The sequence below is a fragment of the Oenanthe melanoleuca genome, chromosome 12 (genome assembly GCF_029582105.1).
Source record: "Oenanthe melanoleuca isolate GR-GAL-2019-014 chromosome 12, OMel1.0, whole genome shotgun sequence".
NCBI classification, from domain to species: domain Eukaryota; kingdom Metazoa; phylum Chordata; class Aves; order Passeriformes; family Muscicapidae; genus Oenanthe; species Oenanthe melanoleuca.
Genome location: NC_079346.1, coordinates 5,079,551 through 5,106,626, shown reverse-complemented (window position 1 = coordinate 5,106,626; position 27,076 = coordinate 5,079,551). Strand labels below are relative to the sequence as shown.

Here is a 27,076-nt window from a genome sequence, read left to right as displayed (position 1 = left end):
AAAATGACAGTTTGATATTACAGAAAAGAACCAGACCAGCTGAAATAAGCTCTCTTTTCTTTTCTCCAAAATGATGCATAAAGGCAAATATATATATACAAAATATATATACCTATAGTAAAGAGATACTGAAAACATAACATTTTTGTTTTCCAGTTGAAGAACAAAAAAATTTAAAAGGTTTTATACACAAAGCCAGACAAACTTCTCTTTCTCCCTATATTAAGGGCCAGTTTCCAAAACAGCTCTCCCCATGCCATTTATGGAGCTCCAGTGGAATTCCAATGAAAGCAAAGGAATCCCACAAGGTGGGACAGCACGTTGCCATTGACTGCTTCAAAGAATAGGGACTCCCACTTTAAAACTAGAAGGAGCTTACTCAAAATGCTAAAGCCTAATGACAATTACACAGGTGCAATTTAGTATTTAGAATGTCAAAAATGATCCTGATTTAATGGACACTTGGCCTTTTGGAAAACATTTAACACAGAACTGGGCTAAAAAATCTTCAGCCTAAACCCAGGGAGAGGAGTCAAGTTACCTTCTGCTGCAAAGGTCCTTGGAATCCCAGATTTTTTGCCATCTGCAACGCCTGACGATCCTTTATGCCTTCAAAAATATCTATTTCCTCCTGCAACAGTAACATGCATAAATACAACTAAATATTCCATCAGAATGGAGGTTTATAACTTCAAAAGGAAAACACTTAGTATACATGTGCAAATTAGTAATTAAAGGCTGGCTGTTTGCCAAGGCTCCCTGAGACTGAGGCTATAGCAGCTGCCTATAGGGGATGTTATAATTACCACACTGACTATGAAACAGTCCTTCCAAAAAATATATAATTCTTCAGGGTGGCACGCTGACAAGACAATGTGACACCAGTTTTCACTTTTAATTACTGTACAGATGGCATTGACGAATATTTAGTCTGTTAATTTTTATGACATATTCTGGAATATTTTCAAGGCAATGAGTGTCACTGCCCAGTAACACTGTGAAGTTTATATAATTTTTAAATGTGCATTAAATATTTTTACAATTTTTTTAATAATTATACTTGATTGTATCCATTATTTTCTCAGCTGAATAGCTTGTCTGCTCATTATATTGCCACAGTAACTTAAAAAATACTTCAGTGTAGTCATCATTAAGAAAGTAATTACAACAGTTGTATTTCAGATGTAAAAGTCTTTGCAGGTACAAAAAAAATAATTAACAACTCTGTCAATTAGAGAAAAACAGCCACAGAAGCAATAAATATATTGGCACCAACCCACATGTGAAAAAACTTTGTACCTTCCTGAAAGTGAAACTCATAAAACATTTCAGATATGAAGTTTAACATAGCACATAACAGCCAGATTTAAGATCTTTTCCTAATTGAAGAATTCTAGTAAAATCAGATGTTAAATATGCTTCATTTACTAGATGACAGGTATGATCCTGTATTTGATTAAACACTATTTTTATGGTTCTTCCTGTCTTCTTTTTACATGAAAGAAGGAAAAATGGGAGGAGAAAGGGGGAAAATATTCTTCTGGATAACCTGCAAGGAAAATTGTTATTGTAAAACATTATTTCAATACCTTAAAGATAAGTTCTGGGCTTGTTACTGCAACTTCTTCTATGTCCACACCACCCTGTGGACTGCCAACCATGACAGGTCCATTGCAGGCTCTGTCCATCAGAATTGCAAAGTATGTTTCCCTGGAAATATCCAGTGCTTCTGCAACCATCACCTAGAAATGGGCAGAGGGAAGAAAAGAAAACATCAATGGTTCTGACTTCTGCTTTGCCTTAAAATGCAGCAGTTGGATAGCTGCTGTCCTGAAAATAAACATTGGTTTCATTGCTTTTACTACAGTACTACAACCCTGTGACCTTTCTCTCCTTAACTAAGAGACTCCTCTACTTCTGCTCCTCTCACTGGGGATGCAGCCAGCAATGTGAACCAGGAACACCTCAGTGCTGGGGTTTTCCAAGAGCTGCTGCTGTATCCATACTGCAGACCTCTGTATTACCTTTTTATCCCAATAATTTGGGGTAATTCTTGATTGCCAAGACAATAATTCTTGTCCCCAGAAAGACCTGAGTCAGGGTGCAGATCACACAGATAGGAGGACTGGCATGGTGGCTTTTGGATGCAGCTCTTCCTCATCAGCAAATCCTCAGGATTAAATTCTCTCTCTTGTTCTGACCAAAGGTCACCCAACCCTTGTAATCTCTGCACTGAATTCTTGCTCTGCTCAAGCATTTCCTAACAAAATGGGTTTACAGGTAATTCTGCCATCCAGCTTTTTACTTTCAGTTTAGAGAGTCAAGCAGGTGTGTGTCCTTCAGATACTGGCACTACCTAGAAACACAGATATTTATTTTTCCAAAGAGCTACTGCTTTCTATTTATTACAATAAGCTACAGAGCCATTTTATACCAGTATCTGACAGACACCACAGCACAAACAGAAAGATGATTTAAATCCCACATTTGGAATCTAAAAGTAATACATTAAAAGTGACAGAAATTGGCCCATATAAACTCTTTGCTGCAATTTCTTCTTCCTCTCAAAAACAAGACAAGGTTTTTTCCATTTTGGTATTACAATGATTGTACCTCTCTCCTGACCTGGACTGTCCATTTTTGCAATAGCTAAACAAGAGCTATTGAAGCAATTTCAGAGACTGAGTAGTTTTACACAACTGTTCTGCTATAAGAAAACTAAATTTTCCAAAACATTCTTAATTTTAGGAAAGGATCTGCATATGATTATTAATAATTGTTGCCTGTGATCATAACAGATGACATAATCAAAGCTGCAAAGACACTAGTTCTGCTCTGCACTACAGTCTTGCTTTTCAATCTGAAAGTGAAGCAGGCACCTCTGCAATTTAATTAGCATTATGCTTTTCCTTAAGAGAGCTACTATTTCCCCTCTTTTAATGGAAGTGGTAGAAATCAGGAAAATCACTTCCAAATATTAAATAATTCAGAAGGATTAAGTGTCAACATCTTTCTAACACAGCCTGTTTATGAAGTGACAGTTTTGAACAATGACTGCAGACAGTGACCATCACTGAATACACCACAAGGAGAAATTCCTCCTCTCAGTCAGCAGATCCGAGAGGCATTTTTATACCTGCAGCCTTAAAACTCTGCCTACCTGGCACAAGGTGCTCCATCAAATGAGTATTCCTGGGGTTTTCATAGTTCAAGGACTATAAACAAGAATGATGCACTATACTTTCACCAAGTCACATTTTTGACAGCCTATTCCAGAGTACATAAGAAAGAATGTAGGGACTTTCTTCCAGGCAGTAGGTTTTAGAGAAGAAGAAATAAAAAAAAGTAAGAAACAAGGAATCAAATAAAGCCACCAGTTCTCAAAATTGAAGGAAATATGAAATTTCTTTATGGTCTTTGACTTGGAAGAAATTTGCTTTATAGTAATTTTGTTTCCTTCTACTTTTACCTCGCTTTATTCACACAACAGAGGGGGATGTAAAGGAATAGTTCAAATAAGTGACTGTTCAAAAGGAAAGCAAAGAAAGCCAGGGTGAAGGAGAGAAACAAGAATGCAGAAAACTACTGTACTACTTAAAAGCATCTGCCTATTTTAGTCTACTACAGAGGGATGCTAAAAGACAACTTCAGAGACACAGCTTGGCTACCTGCCAAGATTTGTCAAATTAACAAGCAAGGGTAGGGAAGGCATCCTTGATTTGCTACTATTTTTACCTGCATCCATGTTTTCACCTTCTTAGATATCCTGCATCAATGTATCTGAAAAATGTGAGTCAGATGCTTTAGACAGAGCTCAGGGTCAGGGCCAGACTTAGGATAGGAATACACTCAACAAGTTTTGAGGAATACATTTGCAGGCACAGCAGGTGGAACTAACATCATTAAATCAGGTATCTTCAACTGTGACTTCCAGCCAGAGTGATTGTCTTCACTGTAGCTAATTAACAATGTTAACATCATCAGACACTTCAGTCTTAATACTGAGAGTCTGCTTTGCATAGGCAACCTCAGAGCAAAAATTGTCAGATTGTGAAATATCTCTAATTTCTTCCAACAAAGTAACTTTCCTTCACCACTCTCCCTGTTTGATGCAGAGCACAGCCAGGGAAATTGATGTTCCAGGTCTTTAAATATCATTTAGGTCTACCTATCACTCACACAACAGAGCTAATGCAAACACATTGATGAACAGTTAAGAACAGTGAAATTGAATCTACAGACTGTTGACTCTTCTCACATTTTGTCTGTTTTGCTTTTGATAAAGAATATGACACATCATTATCTGTTTACCATATCATATTTATATTTAAAATGTCCTGGGGGGAAATCAGTTTTCATTAAAACTTCCTGACAACTTCAAGCTTGCCTTCTCTGTAACAAATCCTGACCTAAAAGTTTAAGTCAGACATCTAATGTCATGAGGGTAAGTGTAACAGCTTTTTTTAAAACAGAATCAAATATGCAAAATGTTCATTCTGCTATTGCTTGGAGAGAAAACACAGGTAGTGAATTCTCAGGTTGTCATGATAAGAGAAGACTGTCACCACAGATAGCCAGGCTCTCCAAATTCCAAACTGCCATAAGAGGATTTTATGTAAACTCACAGAACAGGTTCCAAGTTACAAGGGAATTGAAGAGATTGCTATTAATTTAAGAAACATCAATCTGAAGAGGCACAAACACACTTTAAATTCTGTAGCAGGTGCACAGGCTGAAATCACCATTTTCTGTTTCATAATTATTTTAATTGTAGAAAATTTCTACCTTTTATACCTTCCTTACAAATACATGTAAAAGGTATGTGACTTCCACTCCCTGACTTGACACTAGCTCATTGATTGCTCCACAGAAAGTGACATAACATCTATTTTTCCTTCTGAAAAATGTTTATTACTTAAATTTTTTAAAACATAGGACTATTTTATACCACATAAACTTTCCACAACACTGAAAAGTTTAAAAAGCACAAACCCTACAAGCATGCATGTTCTTCCTGAAATGCAATTTTCCTTAAGTACTTGTAGAACACAAACTCTTCCATACATGATGAGAGAAAGTACATGCCTTGAAATAAAACAAAAAATGCCAGTGGATTTGTTCTCATCTTCCTCACTGCCCTTAGCAAGCCCAAAGAGTCTGCCTCGCATTTTCAGTACTCAAAAGTTCCCACTGCATTAAATGATATCTCAGACATATCTAAATGTATGTTTAATACTATTCCTGTAGTTTGCCCCTTGATTAAAATGCCAGTATTTGATTTTGTAGCCCTGACACCACAAAGCCAAGCTCCTCAGCTCCTCCAACTACCTTGAAGATCCCAATGTGAGCTAACTTTGTAAATGAGAAATTCTTTTTAAAAATACATAATTTTGCTAGGAAATAGTTTTTTGATGAACTAGTGCATAATTTTAAACATGCTTTCTTCACTACCTAATAAGCATAACATTGGGCAAACTGCTACAAAGTGAATTAATTTAAAGCAGAGTGTATGCTCTTACCATTAATTATTAAGAATCAAGAACTCAATATCAAAAAATATAAAACATACTAGTTAAAAGCCAACATACTTTTAAAAGCCAACTCTGTAATCAGAATAAAAGTCTATGACAGCAGATTATCAGCTTCTCCCAGTGAAAAGCATCACATTGTTTTTTCATGCATAAACATTAAAATACCAGTTTCCCTGGAACTCTACAGCAAAGGAAAAATACACAGTTTTTCATGGCTGTACACAATCCTGTACCACCAAAATAAATATCTGAAGTTCAGTAGTGCAAACTTCACCTCAAACTTCACCTCTGCCCCAGCTGCTTAGTCTTGCCCACTGTTCATTCACACAACATGTGGAGGGGGAGAAAGGAACCACAAGTGAAATATTCTATAGCTACATGGCACAAAAGTCATCCTAATAGAAATCATTTGAATAACCTATGTAAAAAACACCCCAACACCCATACCTTTCTTCCATTTCTATCAATTTCAAAGAAAATTAATAGCTTCTTTTTCAGAACTGAATCTGTCAGTGATGAACAGGCTTGCACTCTGTATGGATGTATTCCAGGCAGGCCAACTAGGGCCAAAGAATAAAAACAAAGAACTTAGAAAAGAAAGCTGCTTTTACAATACCAATTTTAATTTTCCCAAGCAGAGTGCCTTAATATGGAAAAGGTATAAACTTTCTTACATCCTTAGTACTAGCAGGATCTCTGACAGACATGCCTTAATGGTAAAACTGAGTTTCCTATGTTAATATATAGTATTTCTTTTCAAGAACAGCCCTGAGGAGTGATGGTAATCTGCCCTCCTGGCTCCCCAAGAGAAGAACTGCCTGAACTCCTTCCTCCAGCCCTCATTAGGCAGGATCTTTCCAGACAGGTGTTCCTTCCCCTTCTATGCTAATACACCAAGCTGTGCACAGGATATTAAATGTGAACTGCAGCTCCTACAGCTCATGCCAAATTATTTCCTGGCATCAGACAGAGTGTGGCTCTTGACTGCTCACCTGTGTGAGGATTCTTGCTCAGTCAAACAAAGCAAGAGATAAAAACAGATACAGCAGATAGGAAATTGCCAGGATTTCCTCACTTACAGAATTTTACTAATTTGAAGGAGAATCTTGCTGAATCTTTGCTTCTCTTATTTAGGCCAATACAGAGCAAATCATTTATGCTGAAGTGAATCTTGGTGCCTTGCAGAAAGCACCATCCTTGGAAAATTAACTCCCGTGTTCATTTGGTACCTCAACCACTACCATGAACATATTTTAGTCTGTACCTGCAACAAGTAGAAAGAATCTACTGTTCAGACTTTTTTTCCAGTTGAGAAAACAATCTCATACAAACCTTTCAATACTTAAAGGGGGCTTACAATAAAGTTGGGGACAAACTCCTTAGTAGGGCTTGTTGCAGTCAAGGTCAAGGTGGTTCTAAACTCAAGAATACAGATTTTGACTAGATATAAGAAAGATTTTTTTTACAATGAGGGTGATGAAGCACTGGCACAGGCTGGATGGGGCTCTGAACAGCCTGATCTGATTGAAGATGCCCCTGCTCATTGCATGGGGTTGGACTGAAAGAATTTTAAAGATCCCTCTCAACTCAAACAATTCTGTGATTCATCTGTCACTCTCTTAACACTTGCCCAGACCAGAGGGTGACTGAAATACAGATAATATTATTACTAAAGGGAACCTATGTATCTATGTATCTATTTTCTGTCAGCAGAATGTCAATAAGCACGTACAGCTAATGCTAAAGTGCAGTTATATCACCATTTAGTATGTATTTGATGGAAGATGAGCCTATGAAAAAGGATTCCCTTCAATATACATTGCAGAAATCAATTTATTTTTCCATCAGTGGGTATGCCAAAATTGATGAACAAAATGTATACACAAACTGAAGAAGCAACATTTTTGGTTTTTTTTAACAATTAGATGTAATCAATCAGGAATTGGAGGATTGAAAAAAATCTGTCATACATCCCAGCTTATTAATGCAAAATTGCAGCTGAACAGTTTTCAACTTTCAAGAGGCCAAAATCTTACCTTTTTAACTGTCACACCATCCTTTGGAGTTTGCTTGGTTGACAGATTGTACCCAATCATCTGTTTAGCAAGCTGTTCAACAGTCTTAGGGCTACAAACAAAGGAAAAGTGTTAGTTTACTGAAAAATATTAAAAGAAACAGTCCATAGCTACTGTAAACAGCCTAAATATTATACAAGGAGCAATTTATTTATATTTTTTTCAATTCAAAGTACTTACTCTTTAGTTAGATGAACTCCTCCCTTCAATCCACTATTGAAAATACCTTTGCCTCTCCCTCCAGCCAGAATCTGTGCCTTCAGAACAATTTCCTTTGCTTCTGTAAAAGAAAAACACAATGCAATTCTGTGGTTTGTCTATTATTGAGCTTGTTAGTCTGAGATCAAAAAGCATTTCCAGATTGGATTCTTAAAACAACAAGAAGTTGTTTATAACTAGTGAGCAATAAAACAAGAGTAAATTCATAATTTCTATAAAGAAAGCTTGCCAAAAAAGAATTGCTCAAGGAAGTTAAGGGAGACACAGCTTATTAGAGGGATAAATGTCACTGTAGAGATCAGAACCATGCTGTGCTACATGCACAACAAACCACACAACCAGCCAGCTCCGTGGCTGACACACTGCCATGGTCTTTAAACAGAAATCAGACCATATTTTGTTTTGAATGCACAACAAAACTATGCTCATCATGGGAAATAAATTCCATTCCTTGCTCTGAACACGTGGAAGGAAATGCAAGGATGTGGTTCCTAAATAAGAAATCCCTGTCTCCAAAGGGCAGGTGAGTGCAGAGCAAGGGCAGGAGCTGAGAAAACATTTCATCTGTCTCTGAGGCATCACTTGGATCTTTGGCAATTTGAGTAGAACAGTCTCTTAGTAACACAAAAGTGCAGCAAGACAGTGACAAAAGCAATTGCACCATGTCCTACATTCCAAACAAAAGCAATCCTGACATCCTTACAGAATCAAACACGAGGGGAAAAGAAAACAACCCACCGAACCAAACCATCACTCATCACCTCTGCAGCTCCAGATCACAGCGAATTCCTGAACCCTGAACAGCTCCCAGGTGCCTTAAGATGTTTATTAACACCAACTACTGTCACTTTGCACGTTCATCATAACAGTGCTGCGTGCTTTGCAAAGTCTGAGATCCTAATATTAACAGATCATTAAGTGTGCCTGGAAAAGGCTCCTTGTCACCCTCTCCTGCAGCCTGTGGAAATCTCTGATTTCAGTGGTGCTTGGATTAGGTCACACCTTGGAAAATAACCTTTTATCTAAGTATCAATAAAACATGAAAATTTGTTATTAAGTTGACAAATTCACTGTTTAATTGGCACAGAGGATACAGATACTTTCATTCAAACACACAGAGGCTTTCTAGGCTTTAAAAACATTTTACAGATTATTAAATGTAAGTTTAGAAGTGCAGCAATTTTTGGCACAGGCAAGCTGTGACACAGCATCATTTCAAAGTCCTGCATAATAAATTTCAGAAGCCACAAAAAAAAGTTGAACCTTAGAATAGAATAAATATCATTAAACAAATATTCTATTTAACACAGGTATTGTACTTTACCACAGTAGATGTGATAGTATTAGTTACTATTAATATTATCATTAATTATTTTTAACACAGATACTGTATTAAGAAACGTTTAATTTCCAAGCTTCTTGAGGCTAAAATCTCTCCACATGCTTATCCATTCAGTAACATTTGACATATATCTCTCTGAACTTTAAAAGCATTCTCTGAAAATATTTCATGCATTCCAATATATTCCTGTTCTAGGCTCCCTATTACTCATGCCACTGCAGGGCAGATAACAAGGAAATTTAAATGCAACAAAAAGTTTTATATCAAATGTTTCCTAAGCACACAAATTAAGATGAATTAAAACTATAAATCACTTTTCAACCTGCAGAAGCAAACTCCAAAAATCACAGTGACTGCTGTGATAAAGAATCTGTGGTACTGTTAATAGATGCTGTAAGCATTTAATTAAATCAATTTTAGCTTCCAAGCATCCCAACAATGGGAGCTTTGATTGCCAGTGATGGGTGGTAGCAGTTCTGGGAGTGATCATCACCCTCATTCCCAACAAACACATTCCAGGAGCACCAATTATCTCCACTGGGCTCCAACAAATGAAGTTAGAGAAAGGAATTAATGGCTACATTTTTATAATCCACTAGAGGACTATCAAGGCAATTCAGTAACTTCAGAAAAGCAACTATCAAACCCATAAACAAACAGACACAAAAGTGAGCACAGCCATGTAAAGATTAGACCTGAAGAACTAATCAATGCAGCAACTCACAGTAGCAGATTCTTCATGCCCTGCAGGAAACCAACAGGAAGCAATTTAATTCCACAATTATTTGCCCAAACTCTGTAAAATGAAATAAACCATCCAGATCTTATTTTACAGTAACTAGGCTTGATCATTCAGTACTCAGCAAGTTGATTCACTACTTAATGTCACCACATCTTATTTAAAGAGTTTATTTCTAGAAATGCTCAAAGTTTTTGTTTGTTCCTGCCTGAATTCCTAAATTATACTATGAAAGGCTATGCCAAAACAAAAATGTGGGATTAGCTGGAATATTTGAAGTAATTCACCTTCACCTGTAAGTTTAAGGAAAAAAGAATATATAAAAAGGTAAATAAAGCTACTATTAAACCCATTAAATTCAGAAAGGTGTAACTAATTTCTATTAATACCCTTCCAAAGTGTTCTAGTAACACGGGATAAAATGTTTAAGCAGGACTGTGTAGTCACACATAAAAGATTTGAAGAAAATCTATCACAAAGAACATTCCTTTACACCACCATAAACTACAGTACATTTTCAACAGCATTAAGGCTTCAACCAACTTCTGTGCATGGGCACTGACTGACCAGACTTGTGTAAATTAAAACACAAAAACAAACACAAAAACTCCAAAGAAAACCAAATAACAAACCTGCCTGCTCCTTAAGTGTGCATATGTGGATTTTTAGTCACAGATTTATAATTTTATCATTAGAAACAATACAAAAACCTGTCAGCTTTTAAGTGTCACTAATTTAGGCACAAATAGCTGCAAACTGCTCCGTGCAGATTAATGACACATTGCTGGTAACAGAATGTGTTCTTAACTAATTATAACCTGAATACATTAATATCTCAGACTGAGCAGCTCTTGTATTTGCCTTTTTTACATTAATCTGTGGAAGAAGAGAGAGGTGCAGGTGTGGTGTTTAAGTGCTAGACCTGGCAGTGTTAGGTTAAATGGCTGGACTTGGTGGTCTTAGCAATCATTTCCAAGCAAAGTGATTCCAGAATTTCTAAAGAATCCTTTAAAAAAACGGAACCCAAATACAGCTGGTCCCTATGTCAGATGCCAGTAAATAAGCAAGACCTTTACTCCTCAGAAAAATACTCAGAATTCAAAATTTCAGAACTGTGTCTGGCTCTACATTTCTAAAAAACTTTAACCACAGGAAAAAAAGCCTTCAGTACTTATTTTTGGTAATAAATTCAGGTGTTTCAGCAGGGCAGAACAGAACACTGAGGGACAAACAGCCTCTACACAGATCCAACAAAACCTCTCCTTCCCTCAGTCAGCACTGTGAATACAAACAGCAGTGATACTCCTTGCAATTGGAATAAGCTCAGTGCTATAATGAAAGCCTATTTAAAATCAATAAAATCAGTCCTGCTTTTGGGAGCTATGATTACTCTGGTCCACTGGTACTGCTTGCAGCAAAAATGAACAGCTTGTTCTCAGCCCACTGCTGTGTATATTTAACTACTGAATTCTTGATCATGGAACAATATACTGAGAAGCAGAGCTCTGCTGGTTATATGCTATGCTAATTTATTACCTGTGAACAACTTTCCATTATTATTGATACGACTGTGTGGCTGCAAATTAGGCATGTTAACAATTACATTAAAATGCGGTGTAGCTTATAAAAAATAAACTGCTGTAAAGAACACACGATGTAGGGCTGCAGGGGAACAGGTCTCACACACTCCCCTGTTTATGAACAAAAGCCTTTCTACCAGAGGGAGCTCAGGACTCTTTGACAAGACCTCCCACACCACAGAATTAGAGCTTGGAACAAAGGGAGGAGGTCTCACATGAATTCCTAATCAAATTTCTGTCTCACTATGCAACTTCCAGTGGTCTGGCTTCTCTATCTGCAGGGGCTCTGTGTAAATTAATTATTGTCTGCACCTCCTTTAAAAATGCAGAACCTGTTCCACTACTCCATCAGTGTATTTTACCCCAGTGTAAGGCAGCTGAGCACAGAAGGGTTCACTGCAAACCCCTGACTCCACTGTAAGTGCTGCAGCAGCAGCAAAATGTCTCTGGAACATGCCCTGATCTCTCAGAATGAGCTCAGCCACATTGCAAAGCAGATGAGAGTAACCCACTGTCACAGGGGCTGCACAAAGTCAGGACATGCCCAATCCAGGTTTTGCAGCAGCCCTGCCTCCTCACTGACCCAACACTGAGTATGCAAACACACAGGAGCTTTGGGGGCCAAGAGGCACAGAGGACCCAGCCCACTGCAGAGTCACTGGCTTCAAGAGCTTGCTGGCCACCCTCCTCTAGGTAAAATAATGAATTATAACAACAGCAGTCAATAACTATGGGCACAACACTTCCAGGTCCCAGTGGCAAAAGCCCCACTTTAATGTTCCAGCCCATTTTTATACCATTTTCAAAGACATCATGTTTAACTCCAGCTGTTAGGAACCTTTTTGCCACTCAGTTCATTGCTTAGAAGGTGTGTGTATGTGCTAAGACTCTCTCTTTACACAGGTGTTTACACTTTTTCTTTGTGGATTCTCATGGGATGAAATTCTTGTTTTTGCAGGTGCAACCTGTTTTTCTCACAAGAATAGATTGTTATGCAAACTGATTTTTATTCTTAAAATTTACTTCTCATGGGAACTCAATAGGCTACCTGTTAGTTCAGCTGAGCAAGGCCTGATTTTGTAAGTCTTTTCTTTTATAAGGTTTTACCTATATGCAACAATTAAATTGTGCTTGATGAGCAGAATTTGTGGAGTGCTTCCTTCTCCCTAAATCCCAAAAGAGCCAGATGAGTTACAGGAATCTGCAACCAGCTCCAAACTCTCCACCCCTATATAAAGAGGCAGAGGGTAACCTAAAGATGTATTTACCTGGTAATACTGCTCTGAGACAAATCACTTCTTTGTTTGGACATGTGCAACTTCAACTTTGCTTTCACTATCCAGGCTTTAGTCCATATCTCTTTCATGGTTGTCTAGAATATTATTCCATGAAGGACATGCTGGGAATCTCACTGGATGACTAATTCCATCTCCCAAGCACTTATGCTTAACACTGTTATCCTAAAAACTGGAGTAAATTCAGTGCTTCCTTTCCCAAAGCAAGGGGTTTCCCCCCACTCTGCTTAATAGTTTTGCTTTGAGGAAAACAAGGCAGACATTACAGACATTTTCTGACAGCAATTACTCCTTATTTTGGATAACACAAGAATTATAAATATACCAACAAACCCCAGAACACCTACATGCCATTCCTACTTGTTTCCTCACCAATGTTCAGGCAAACCCACAAATGCTCAAGTGTCCTGTACAGGTTTTAAATAATCTCTCCCAAACTGCATCTCAGAGCCTTTCTTCCAAAACCAAGGGTTCCCCTTAGAAGCTTTAAAAGGGTCCAGTTTGGATTGGTTTTGGGTTTTACCACTCACATCTAGCTGATCCAGCAGTAAGGAAACCTACTTTTGGGCTCTCATCTGTCCTGTTTCATTACTGTTGCTTCTTTCTTGTTTTCATGCTACCCCTACCACCTGAGTTTCCAACTTCCCTTTGGGTGGGACTGGCTATAATTAATTTTCCAAATTTCAGTCACCCTCTTACACTGCTCAGGCAAGATCCTGTCAGACACTTATTACCTTTAAGCAACACTCCAGGCCAGAAACATTCTGTAGATGACTCCAGCAAGGAAAGAAGAATAAAAGCAATAAGTAAATCCATAACAACCATAATACAATAATAGAAAAACTGCAGTAAAGCTTAGTTTCCACATTGAACACTGAATCTTAACGTTGCTCCTTTTCACTTTTGGGTCTCTTTACACCAACTTGGTCTGAAATCTGAGACAGCTTTTCCCAGGTATTGCTGCCACTTCCACTGCTGCCCATCCTCTGAGAGCTGCAGGGATGCAGCATCTGAGGCAGATCCCACACTCTGCTGAGGGAGCAGATTGAGATGAAAAAGAAGCTGTCCACAAGATACCTCCCACATCTACAAAACTATTGTTGTGCTTAAAGGCCTTTTGGATGAAGATAAACAACGATTTTCCCTCCCTTTAATTTTAATTTAAACTCTCTTCCTCTGTTATTTTCATCCTTCTGCTCCATAACACCAAAAAGAATTATGTTCTTCCATGCTTACTTTCTACAACCTTTGGTTTGCAGACTAGTTTAGAATTAAAGTTAAATAAATCATCCTTTTTATAATTCCATACTTTTGAATATATTGTATATCTATTGCTAGATTATAAGCCTCATTAAAATCTATAATGATAAATTAGTCAGCCTCTTGATTCTGTCACTACTATTATTAATTGCTTTCACAGCCATTACTACACACTTCACCAGTGATAAAAATTTTAAGGCTAGATAAAATCAGCTAAGCTAAAGCTCACTCTAAATATTGCAGTCTTAAACCTTCTCAGAGTAAAAGTAATCAAATATTCACACATCCTACATTTAAGTTAAACCTGATAAATTACTTATCCAGCAAACAGTCTCACTAGATCCAGCAGCACCACTATAATGCATGGAAAAATATGCACATTAAGGCAGGGATCCAAAGAAACAGTTCTCATATTGAAAGTGTTCATTGTATGTGCTTGTTTAAAACTCCATGGGATATCTTATTTCTGATATTTTTCAGCCTTTAACAGCTTCTTTTTTCAACCTAACTTCTCATTATTTTTTACATAAATTTCCTCTGTAATAGACAAAGGGCTTAGAAAAATGGCTATTTTCACATTTGCTTACAAACTTGAGAGCAGAAACGTGCTTTGAAACTCAATGAGGAAAGGAACAAGTTTGTCCTTTTGTGGAAGAGCACTGAAGTTCACTGACAAGAGAGAAAAAACTCTTTCTGCCAGCTCTAAAGCAACATCCATTCTATGGGCAAAGCAGAGAAAGGCAATTCCTGTAACCTGCAGAGTCACTCTGGCATCCTGCAGCACATAAATAGTAAATACTGAACAAAAATAGAAAAATCCATGCAAAGGGATCCGGGGTTCTTCCATCATTATACCAAACAGGTCCATTCTTGCTACTTTTAGACTTCAAAATACTCTTTATATTATGCCAAAGCCAATATTATTTTTCTCCTCTTCAGATGATTTCATTTTAAGAGTCTGCAAAAGCAAGCAGACTTTTCCTTCTGTGTTAGTCACAATACCTATGACAATACCACCATGGAAGCTTCTCAGGGTACTCTGTTAAGCAGAGAAACCTGGGGATGCAAAATCATGTGCTTTAGTAGACCTGCTTTCCTTGTAAGTATAAAATACATTAATAAATCACAAGAACTTGATTTCTAAAACAGTAATTAAAAAATCTGTCAGTTTTAACAGATTCTTATTAAGACATTTCTCTCTATCCTTCCCATTTCCCTAAACTATGGAAAAAATAGTGAAATTAATCTGCTGACAGTTTTCTTTGCATCTTTACCTTTCAAAGCTTACAAGGATTTCAAGTTTTCCTTGCTAAAATAACATGCTAACCTTCCCCCCCACACCCCCCCAGTAAAATATATTTTAAAGTTAGCAAACTCAGGCAGATCAACTGTGCCCTAAATTCTTGACTGAATACCATAACATGATTTGTTTTAATGCAGTTCAGGGAACAGGCTTTATGCAATCTGTAGTGTTGAAGTCAAGCAGCCATTAGGAACAAACGCTGTTCTCGCCCCTTGCTGCAACAATACACACACCTGCTTTCCTGGAACGTGTTCAAAATTTCATTCTTTCTGATTATATGGAAGGCACAAAATATACAAAGCCTTCTCTCACTGATTCTAATTCTTTTATCCATTATTGAACTGCAGAGATGATTTAGAAAAAAAATTGTCTGTAGTGTAGAATACATAAAAACCGAGGCACATATATTAGTTTTTTTCACACTTCACTTTTAATCATAAAGGAGTTGTTGTAGTTGGAGATATTCTCAAAAATGGAGCATGAAATAAAAAAACCTAAGCAAAAAACCAGGGAGTTCACATGGTAACAAAGCAAGTTAATATGAACTGTGTAATCACATGATTTGGCTCGGCAGGGACCTTAAAGCCCATCTCATTCCAACACCTCCCACTGTCCCAGGCTGCTCCAAGCCCTGTCCAGCCTGGCCTTGGACACTTCCAGGGATGGGGCAGCCACAGCTGCTCTGGGCAACTTGTTCCAGTGCATCACCTCTCTAAAAGTAAGGAATTTTTTCCTGATACAAAATCTAAATTTATTCTCTTTCCTATATGAAAATATGCAGAGAGTAAAGACAACTGCAGTGTTACCACCACTACTTAAGAAGGGTTAGCAAATCCATAATGTGACAGGTGAACCCTGTTCAAGTAGAGATTTGATGATTAACCCTTTGCTAAGCACAACCTTTCCATACAGGCCTGCTGTGCCCAGCAGGATCCTTAAAAATCAGCATTAAAATGGAAGCCAAAGCTTAAAGAAACATAGAGTGGAGGCTCTATGTGGAGGCTGGGCAACCAAAGCCTTCGAAAGTGAGAGGGAGATATCTCAGTGTGCATCAACTTTAGACCCAGTTTCTGCAAGGCTGCCAATACTAGGCCAGGACCAAATTCCTTCAAAGGCTTTCTTCATCCCTTGCTGCTTGTTAAAACAGGACAAAGTGACCTGACAGGTACCAATGTGCATGCACTGCATCACTTCAAGGCACCTCACTTCTTTAATCACCACCACAGTGGCCATTTCTCCTCTCTACAACAATTTACAGTGACACAATACAGATGCTCCCATCAAACAGGTATTTATCTGCTTCATTCTAAGCACACACTGATGCCAGCTTGGCATTTGGGTGCCTGCATAAATATTTCCCTCAGTGGGGCTTTGACACATTTCATGAAGAACTTCTTAATGAAGCTCCAAACCTAAATCTCTTCTACAGTTTGCATTTTTACCCAAAGCAGTGAAAATACTGAACAGCTTTCAGCTGAAAATCTACATTTTTAGCAAAATTATAATTTCTCTCCCAGAGACAGTTCTTGTTATACAATTCTACTAAAGCTCTTACCCTCATATCCCTTAACTTTTGTTTCATTGTGTAGGGCAGCATCAGATACCACATATTTTGCTGGTTTAGACCATAAATAAATCAATCCACATCCAAAACTAGAAACATACAAAAGAATAGCAAATCTGGCAGTATTCTGATCTGAGCCAAGCCCAGTAGGATTGAAATGTCCTCTGGTAGACTGATTCATTATCCAACTTATTCAGTGGAATTAAGTACAAAGTTTTCAATGCATTGCTGAAATAATTTATTGAGCCTCTGAAGAGAATCATGCTAGACTGGTCATTATCTGGGAAACATCTGGATGGGAAAATTATCACTTTGAAGAATTTATGTCTGCCTCAGTAGTGCTCAAGACAGAAAGTTGAAAAGTATTACTTTGGAGCTGTTATTCTACATATGCCCTTGATTCCTTGCCTTGATTTTGAAGTAACACTGATTGCCACCCCCTGCCAAAACTAAACCAAAATACCTGACTTTCCTCTCCCCACAGCCAGTGACCACCACCACCACCTTCCCAACCTTCTTCACTACTCACAGAAATCACATACTTAAAAGAGGACATTTTTAAGATCTCAGTATTGACCACTGAGATGTAGCATCATTTACTGAAGTATTTTCTATTTGAAGAAGGAAATCAGACTCCACAATGAAACACTTTCTCAATTTACAGAAAGAATTTTCCCAGCACAGCTTCTAACAGACACCTGACATCAGGTGTAAAATCTGGTTGGAGAAGGAAAATCCAGTAACTGAGATGCTGAAGGATTGCACAAATGTGAAATTCAAGTTATTTTGCAGATAAAAGTGGGATTAAAATGATGAACAGGTATGGCTGTGGCCATCTGGAGTAGCAATGAATTTTACCCAGAGTGAAAAGAAAATCCAGGAAGAAGGAATAGAGTTGGTTTTAATGTTTCCACCTTTTCAAGTGGAGGTTAACTGAGTGGAGACACTGGGCAAAAGCTCATTCATTTCCAGAGCTCCAGATCTAGAAACAGAGTTATCCAAGTATGAACCAGACAGGGAAAACTCACCACATAAAGGTTTAAAGAATGCAGGAGACAATGGAATACAAAAATGAATTGAGAGATACCTATTTAAAACAGAAACACTGCAACCAAAACAGCAACCATATTTACTCCTGGAGATATTTTCCTACACTGTTGTTAGATTTCATGGTATCTAGCTTCTAATTGCATCAAAAAATCCCACTGCATTAAGCAGTATTAAAAGAAAAATTTTAGTCCTCTGGCAATTGGTAAATATTAACTGCTGTAGACAGGTGTAGTTTCAGGTGTGGTAAGCACCTGTGTTTATAACTTAATGTCAGATAACACCAGTAATCACTGAGCCCAAGTAACAAGGGATGCACTACCATCCTCCTCTTGTTTTTGTTTACTCATCACAGATGTGAGGTAGAAGCAATTGCCAAAATAATCTGATACTGGAAAAAGGTTAAGAGCAGACGTATTATAAGAATCTTTAATATCTAATTCAATATTTCAGAGTTAATTACTACCTAAAAAGACCATCTCACTGATCAACGATACACTGGTTAATTTAGATTCAATGCCAAAAAAATATTGTTTGGAACATAGTTTCATATCTGTATCACCTGAACAATGTTCTTTTTACAGCTTTATAAAATTACCCAACTTATACAATTCCTTCTTACACATATAGCCAAGACATTCAACATAAACCCATCCCTAACAGTGCATCCCTGCCAATATTAATTAGCCTTCTAAGAAAAAAAAAAAAAAAACAAAACCAAAAAACAACATATTTTTTCTAGATTTCTTTTTTGTTCTGTGATATTTTTCTTAGAATCACATCATCTGCAGACACTTTTCAAAAATACTGAAGAAAGGTAATTTAGGGAATGTTCCAGATAAGGGGGGGAGAAAAAACTCCTGCTGTGCTTTTCATAGCTTGGTAATTTTTATAGATGTTCATCCTGTGATATATTCTTTTTTCACACCATTGTATTAAGAGTCTTCAATTGTGAATGTTTGGTGGAAGCAAGATAATGCAAACTTTACAGTTTCAGCTCTGAAAACTCACTGCCTATTAGGACAGGTTAAGAGAGAAAAAAATTAGGTTTCAAGTGTTCCCCTTACTTATTGAATGTTAAGCCACAAAAAAAAGCACAGAACTTTGAACAACTTAGTTGGGTGGACCAAACAAGTTTCTACTTGAAAAATGAAAATAAAAAATGGGACATTTTTATCCTGAGATGAACCTTTAATTCATAAACCACCTAGAAGAAAATATTAACTATTTCAAACACATGGTAAAGCAACTTCCAAAATTCATGTTGTACACTTGATTTTCACCAGTTAGCTGAGCCATTCATGACCATGCCCAGTACCAACACATGCCTCTCTCTGCACTTCATTTTCTCTGTGGTCTTATAAGGACTCACTTTTTATTATATGCAGCTACAACATGATCTATATGAGGACACTGGACAAGCTGTTAGCTCCATTAACTTAATAATAGATTTCTGAGTGTGATTTCCTATTAATTTCATTTTCCTCATTCCACAAGAAGCCAAAATTACAGACAGCCATATGGTGCTTCATAAACAACAATTAAAAGTTATTTTCTGATTTTTAGGCACTAAAAAAAGCCCATAAAAATACATATGGTTGAAATGATATAAAGGAAATTATGATTTGGAATGTCTGCATGTCTAAGATGCTCCAAACACTTCCTCAGCCTTTTTCCCATTCACACACTTCTGGTCCATGCAAGCCACTGGAGGTTAATTAATCACAGTGCATGCCTCAAAGATCACAATTAAGATTTTTCTTCTAGAAGTGGAACTTCACAACAACAGCTTGTATGAATTGTGTAGCACAACTTGTGATTCTGATGTTTTTCACTTTTACCCACTCCATGGATTTGCTAACAGGATGGTTCCTGCCCAGCCAGAAGTACCTGGCAGAGTTCTGCCAGTCAGAGAAATGAAATCCATGGGTTGGAGACTGGACTGGGAGCCTGGCAGCTCATTACAGGCTCCCAATAATGTAAATTACCTTGTCATTTTACAGGCACTAAGAATTCCCAGTACCCAGCACAGCAGCTGAAAAACCAGCCCACTCCAAATCAGTGCAAGCTGCTCCTCTAAATGACTCCAGAACAGCCACCTTCTTCTTCCCTGCCCTTTATTACATCTTGTGTGTGCTGATTGGAGAGCAATTTGGCCTGAGAGTCCCATCAGAGTACCTGAAGTTACATAAACTCTTAAAGTCTCTTTCTGTAAAATGGAAATAAAAAACTACCTGCATCATCAGAATGGTTGTTCTAATAAAATATCTGTAAAGGGAGACATTTCCTTAGCAGCACCTGGGATAACTGCTTTTACTGCTGTCCACTGCTGGAAGTCAAGCTGGTAGGCAGAGTTTTTGTCATACATGTATGCATATATATAATATATATAAAAATATATTTATATATTAATTAATTTCCTTATAGGGCTAAGACAGAACCCATAACACTTTTGGTTGCTAGTGCAGTCCCAAGGAAGAAAGCGCAAGCAAATCCCAGTGGTTGAATTTTAACAATTCCACAATAAAAATAAAAAATGTTTTTTTTCATAGAAAAACCAAATTTTAATTAATAGGAGGTTAAAGGGGCATTATAAAGCTTATTGTTTTAACTCTTAACAAATACTGAAAAACAGCATTTTACCTTTACAGAATAGTACCAGTAAAGTTATCCATCTTGGTGTAGAATCATTTATTTATCCCAGAGTGATGAGGATATTGCAGTAATTATCAACCACACTCATAGTTTTCCTATGTTTTCCCCTAAGACAGATTATCTCTAGCGTATGTCCTAAACAAACCTACATGAATCTAAACCATTCCCTATTTCCTTCTTGTGTGCTTCTTAACACAATCTATTTTTTTCTTCTTTGTCTGTACAAATTCCTTTGTGTCAGAAGGAAAGACTTTTTCAAATTAATCACAAAAGTATCTGTTGTGATATTAATAGATTTTTCTTCAAAGTAAATAGGATGCAAAGCCTCTGGACTAGAATTTTAAAGCCAAGTGTTCTGGATATATGAGAAATTAAATCTGATAATGCACATAATAATTTTCTCTTACTTTATTATCAGTGATCTGAAACTGAACAAATAAAATCATGTCTTTTCTTTCAATTGACTAACACTGAAATGCTTTCCTGACATCATCTTAGCTGATTTCTGCAGAACCAAGTCTGCATTTGTTAAAAAAATTTTGAAGCAGCAGCAACTAAATTGAGGGTAGGTCCTACTCACTTGCAGCCTGTAGAAAGGCTGAAATATCAACAATTTACTGAATTTTCACTGCAGGAAACAGTGAGAGGCAACATGAGGAGGCAAAGAGATTGAAACAAAACCCAGCATGTTACAGAATAATGGCCTGAGTAAAATGAAATGCTCCACCCTCCAGGGCAGTGTGGAAACCCCAGAGCCAAGCCAGAGACAGAACAAGGCACAAAGTCCCCCACTCTCAGGGCAAAGCACTGTCACTGGGCTTGTAACCCAGGAAAACTGCAGGGGACAAGGGACCTGGCAGCAGGAGGAGAGGAGTGTCAGGGGTGGGCAGGAATGCTGGTGTGAAATGGAGTCATTTCCCCCAGGAGTGGGATGGTTCAGAGCTCTGTCCAGGCAGCTCTGCAGAGAGCAGAGCAGAGGTGTTGATGGAGAGAACAAGAACATCCCAGGCTCTGACCTTGGCCAGCCCTGCCAGCCACCTGTGCTCCATGCAATGAGCTCTTCATAAAGCTCTCAGCTGCCCCACACTAATGAAAGGAGAAGCAGGACACGAATGAAAGTGAAAATGAAGAGTGCATTACTTTCAGCATCACCACAGCCAAGCTCTGCTCTCCTGTCTAAGTGAAGTGATAAAGGACCACAGTGGCACTTCCATGGCACTGCAGACTGAGCAGGGGGAGCTGCCAGCTTTCTGTCAGCACCTCCCAGGAACTCTCCTGTTACACAATTAATTAATGAATAGACAAAGAAAGAAAAATCTTGCAAATGAGCACAGTTACAAAATCAGGTACATTTCATTACTATCATCATCATTTTCCTACACGGCTTCTTAACCGCTCACCTAATTCAGAGCACTTTGTCTCCACAAATTAAGATTTAACTGCACAATAAACAAGCTGGAAGTTTGAAGTGCCTCAAAATCCACACAGATCAAACATACAGGCCTATTTTTATTGATTATGCAGTACTGGCATCAGCCTTACAAAGCTATTACACAGGCACACAAATTTAAGGCTTTAAATCAATGATTTGCTTTCAAAACTTTCCTTGGACACATCAGAGGATGGGAAGGTTTTGGAGCTAATCAGTGCTGGAGGAAAAGAATCATAGGCTAAGGTTTATAAATCACTGGTCATTTGTGCCAATCATCTGGAGGCACTGTCTAAAAGTTCTTTTTTTCAAATGCCTTTCCCTGCAAACACTCCTGAAAGTCCCAGAGCTGCCAGCTACAGTTGCTGCTTTTGAAACTTGGGACCATCTGTATTTGAAATGAGCATTCTGTACATAGTTATTTGCATCCCTACCATGCCAAGACACGCCAAACACAGAGTCCCAAATGTAAATGCATTCTGCCTGCATGGGTAAAGACCCAACACAATGATACACAACATACAGAGAAAAATATTTTCCTGTAAAGACGTGCCTTGAGTCAGATGCAGCCTGTTTATTTTGTACTTATAACATCCATTAAATTAACATTTAATATGGCCACAAAATTGATCTCTAAACAATAATTCTCTCCAAGAAGTGAAAATACTTTAAAATCAAATACTTTTATAACTATTTTCAATGTTTTATATTTATGCAAAAGATAAATGTACACTTCATAAAAGCTCTTCAAGCTGTTTTGCAGTTTGGGGTGCTCTTTCATTTGTGTGTTTTAAAGAGTTTTCACACTCCTCCTTTCTGTTTTTCCTGCTGTCACTTTCATCTCCTCTTGTAAATATGAGCTTATAACAATAAATCATGTTTTATTTATTGAAGATATAAACAGAAATCAATACAAAGCAGGAAAGCCAATCTCCATAAAGTTTCCCTCCACACTGACTGAAATTAGTTTTCATATGAAGATTTAAATATGCATCTGGTTGGCATTTAAGCAAGAATAAAAATATTTTCTCTCTTGCATTACATAACATGCTAAAAAAAAATACTGGCTTTGGGCAGTTCTAGTGAAGTAAAACCAATGACAATTCTTTAAAATATAAGTATGTTTTGAGGAATCTGACACATTTGAGAACTGTTGCCTAAATTAGAACCAAAGAACTCCACAAATTGCAATATAAAGTAGAGGGTTTTTTTTACTTTTATATTCAGGTCACTTTTAGTCACCACATCGTTGATTTGGAGATACAAAAAAAATACCCTTGATGCTTCTGTAAATATATTCTGCTTGGAAAAGTGCCTGTATGAAGCACACCAGGGAACAGGAGTGCAAGCAGCCCACATCACCTTGCCCTTTGTTTGGATTGTCAGTTTTTCCTTTTGATCTTTCTTTGTAGTTGAGGAACCAGAAATTGATTTTCCCAGTTGAACTACGGTAGAAAAAGGACAATGTTTTATTTAAGATCCTTCCATCCTGCACATAAGCCTATTTTTTTCTTTATATACAAAAGAAACTGTCTTTTTGTTCTTGTAAAAAATATTTCCAGGTGGGGAGTAGTCTTAGTGTACTGACTTTGGATTCATAAGAAAAAAAGGGGGAAGGTGTTTAAAAATCCAAATACTGCCTCCTGCAGAGAAGCACACACACCTCAGGAACCTTGCAGAGGTACAAAAGCTGAGCTTCAGGTCACACTTGTTAGGTGTCTGCACAAACCTGAGCCACAGGCAATGTTACACTCAGAACCTTGTTTATGCGCAAAGAGAAAGCACAATTTACATATTTAGACACATATAAAGACAAGAATATATTGTAAATATACCCATGATCTCAACAGTATAGTTGCCTTTTTTTTTAAATTCCAGATTTACTTATTACAGAACAGGAATAAATGCTCATATGGGGGGAAAAAATCTCTATACAGTGCAGTTAAAATTGTTACACAACTATTTCCTAATTTCTACCTCTTTTCCTGGTGTTAGGCTCATCCTTCCATTGCACTTCTGGGTCCAAAGCTGGACAGTTTCATTCTGGTCTAGGGCTGTTCTTCATTTGAGCTCTTTTTTGAGAGGAATATGATATTTGTTTTGATGGCTCCTTCTTCCTCACTCTTTTAAAATGGGCTTTTTCTTCCCACTGGCCCATGCTCCCCTGAGTTTACTGCATACAGTGAGTAGTAGGGACATTAGATATCAGAGACATTTAAACCCACTGTGAGACCAAAATTATTGAATTTACTAATTAATTTATTTGATTGCTGTCACAATTTGTATTTCAGAATCATGTGTTGATATTAGCAGAAACCAACATTTCCCAACACCACCTGCAGGTACTGTTGCTACTCCTGGACCACACATTTCATGAGTTATTTATACAAATTCTTATTAAGGCCTTGAAGAAATCTGAGCTTGCAAACTGCTGACCTGCTCTTGAACCTCACAGGGAAGCTGAGGACACACAAATGCCCACTGAGAAGCACAAGTTCCCAGTGCTTCCCTTGACTACTCCAGTCTTTTTAATCTGTTTTTTCATGTGAACTTGGAAGGGTTCCACAGTTTTGCCCAAACATTTAACTTGAATCAATTCATCACCTGACAGTCACACAGGACTCTGTTCAGAGCAGTTTGCTGGACAGCACAGCAAATTCTGTGTAATTATAACCCAAAGGACTGCAGTGAGGCCAACCACTGAAAGCTGAAACCCCAGGAATGCAATGTGTGATTCTCCTTAAAATACATGATCAGCTTTTACACCTTGGGAAGAGCAGGGAGGGTACATAAGAAAACCAACCAGTATTCAATAGGGTTGAATACAACTCTGCAGCTGGTTAAAGAGAGAGCAGTACACACATCCACATGGCACAAGTCTCAATTATTGATAGCACTGCCCTGCTGAATTAGAAGCCTTCATGCCTTTCTCACACACCAGCCCCTTCCCAGTCCTTTGAGGGAATACAAACATGCTCCCCCCCAGTTCTGACAGCTTGGCATTTGTCTCTTGAGCTCCAATCACCATCTCAGCAGCAGAGATATAACTATATACACTAAACTTCATGTTTTACAGGTTTCATAACATTAAATTAGCCTAGAAAAATGAATATAAAAGCAAGAGAGAGGCATTAGCTTTTGGTTTGGCAATCAGCATTTGCAGGAAAGGATGTATCTCAACGTGATGTGGAAACCAGCAAAGCTGTTTCATTTAGGCTTCCTGCAAGTTGAGCTCTGTGGGGATTTTGAAGGCAGATATTATGCTTAGAAATTGAACTCTACATATTTTAATGAAATTGCACAGTCTAAACACCACAATGAGTGAGCAGTCATATCAAACAGTGAAACTTGAAGCTTTCTCAATTACTCACATATAAACTGAACTTTTCTGGGTAAAGATGTAAACTTGGAATCAACACCAACTTTTTTTGCAAAGGAGAATGTGCAGCTGATTTAAGTGTCTTGAACCTGTGTTGAACACAAAGGGACTGACACAAGAGGTGAGTAGATCTCAAATGGTCACATTCTTCATGCATGGTGCTGTTCAGCACCTTCTCAGCTTCAGACAGGCAGGACCATGGATCAAATGTGTGTGGAACTTGTCAGCAGCAGCAGATCACATCTGTAACCAGTTTTATAACCCCAGGCAGCTGAGTGTGTAGGTTCAGCCAGGCTGCCATTTAAATGACAAGTGTGTGACCTAAGCACCATCCCAATGGTCCCTCCTATGAATCCTCAAAAACAGATGCTCTGTGTCATCCTGACAACTGCTAAGCACTGGTTAATATTTCATTAACTTAAGGTCAGCAAGCTGCTTTACCACATCAGAAAGCCCACTTCTCAGCTTCTGCAGAGTCATGAAATCCTGTCTGCCTGGTTTACAAATCAGATGAGGCAACAGCTGAAAATAAACCTACTCCTTCTCCCTGAGCTGCTGGAAAGAGCTCCAGATTTTACTGAATAGGGCAATCTTTCTTTAAAGACAACACTTTTGCATGATGTTTTGTTCATGCTTCTGCCATTTCCTACATTCCAACCTTCTCACTTCAAGGTCAAGTTCAGAACTGGTGTCTAAGGGAGTATAAATCACATTTGTATAAATTGTGCTCACAGTTTACTCTCAGAAAGTCTCTTGCAGTATAATTTATTTAATAGTATGCAAAAGAAGAAGGCTCTAAATAGCTAAAACAATTCATAGAGACAAAAGAACATGTAATTAATGTTGCCCTACCTGCTGTTAACTGCACTAATTGCATTCTTTTTGCACAATTGAAAATTCTGACAGGGAGACATCTTCAATGATATGCAATTCATGTTCGATTACCCCTGAACCTTGGCCCTTAAAAGTCTCTCTCTAGTATTTAATTTGACTGGTTTATTTTGTTTTTCATCAGCAGAGAGATTTCTGAAGGAATGCTTACTCCAGTCTGTGGAAGTCCAGACATCTCACTCTTTAGAGGACACTAAACATCAGAAACTCAATGTAAAACCCAGCTATGAATTGGAACCCATAAATCAAAATTGTGTAAACAGTCACAAAGCTGCATAAGCTCAACAACACAGGAGTCTCATCTTGTAAACCAACAACATAACATATGAAAATACATGAAATTTTTTCATCTTAAAATTGTAAAATAACTTTTCCATACAAACATCTTTAAGCACCAAACTCAGCTTCTTATGGATCAAAGAAACAACAAAATAAATACTATCTGCATATGCACTTCAAATAGGAATGTCATTCAGAGATGAAATAAGAAAGTTATTTAAAGTATACATGAATCATCATATTTAAATGGCAGATTACTTTATGGCATGAGACATAAGCCTGTATGTAATTTGGGGGGGGGATGATATTGCATAAGAATCGTTTTTCCTAACATAGTCAAATTTGCAGCAATCTGCCTCAAGTCTCTCTTGTTCCACTTTTATTCCAAAATATCCAAGCAGAAGCTACATTGCATTGAAGGCAAGATGTGGAAAGAAAATCAACCACAGTGAACATCTAATGAGCTAAACCAAAAACTGGATACAAGA

At 37.7% G+C, this 27,076-nt stretch overlaps 1 protein-coding gene across 1 annotated transcript in view; it reads right to left on the bottom strand.

Moving 5' to 3' along the window:
* Positions 1-27,076, bottom strand: part of SUCLG2 (succinate-CoA ligase GDP-forming subunit beta) — a 108,679-nt gene that overhangs the window by 51,674 nt on the left and 29,929 nt on the right. The window contains exons 3-6 of the mRNA XM_056501561.1: positions 7,787-7,886; positions 7,568-7,658; positions 1,590-1,742; positions 542-631 (exon numbers count right to left, since the gene is read on the bottom strand). Of these exons, the coding sequence (XP_056357536.1) occupies positions 542-631; positions 1,590-1,742; positions 7,568-7,658; positions 7,787-7,886 (434 nt within the window). The remainder of the gene's footprint in view (positions 1-541; positions 632-1,589; positions 1,743-7,567; positions 7,659-7,786; positions 7,887-27,076) is intronic.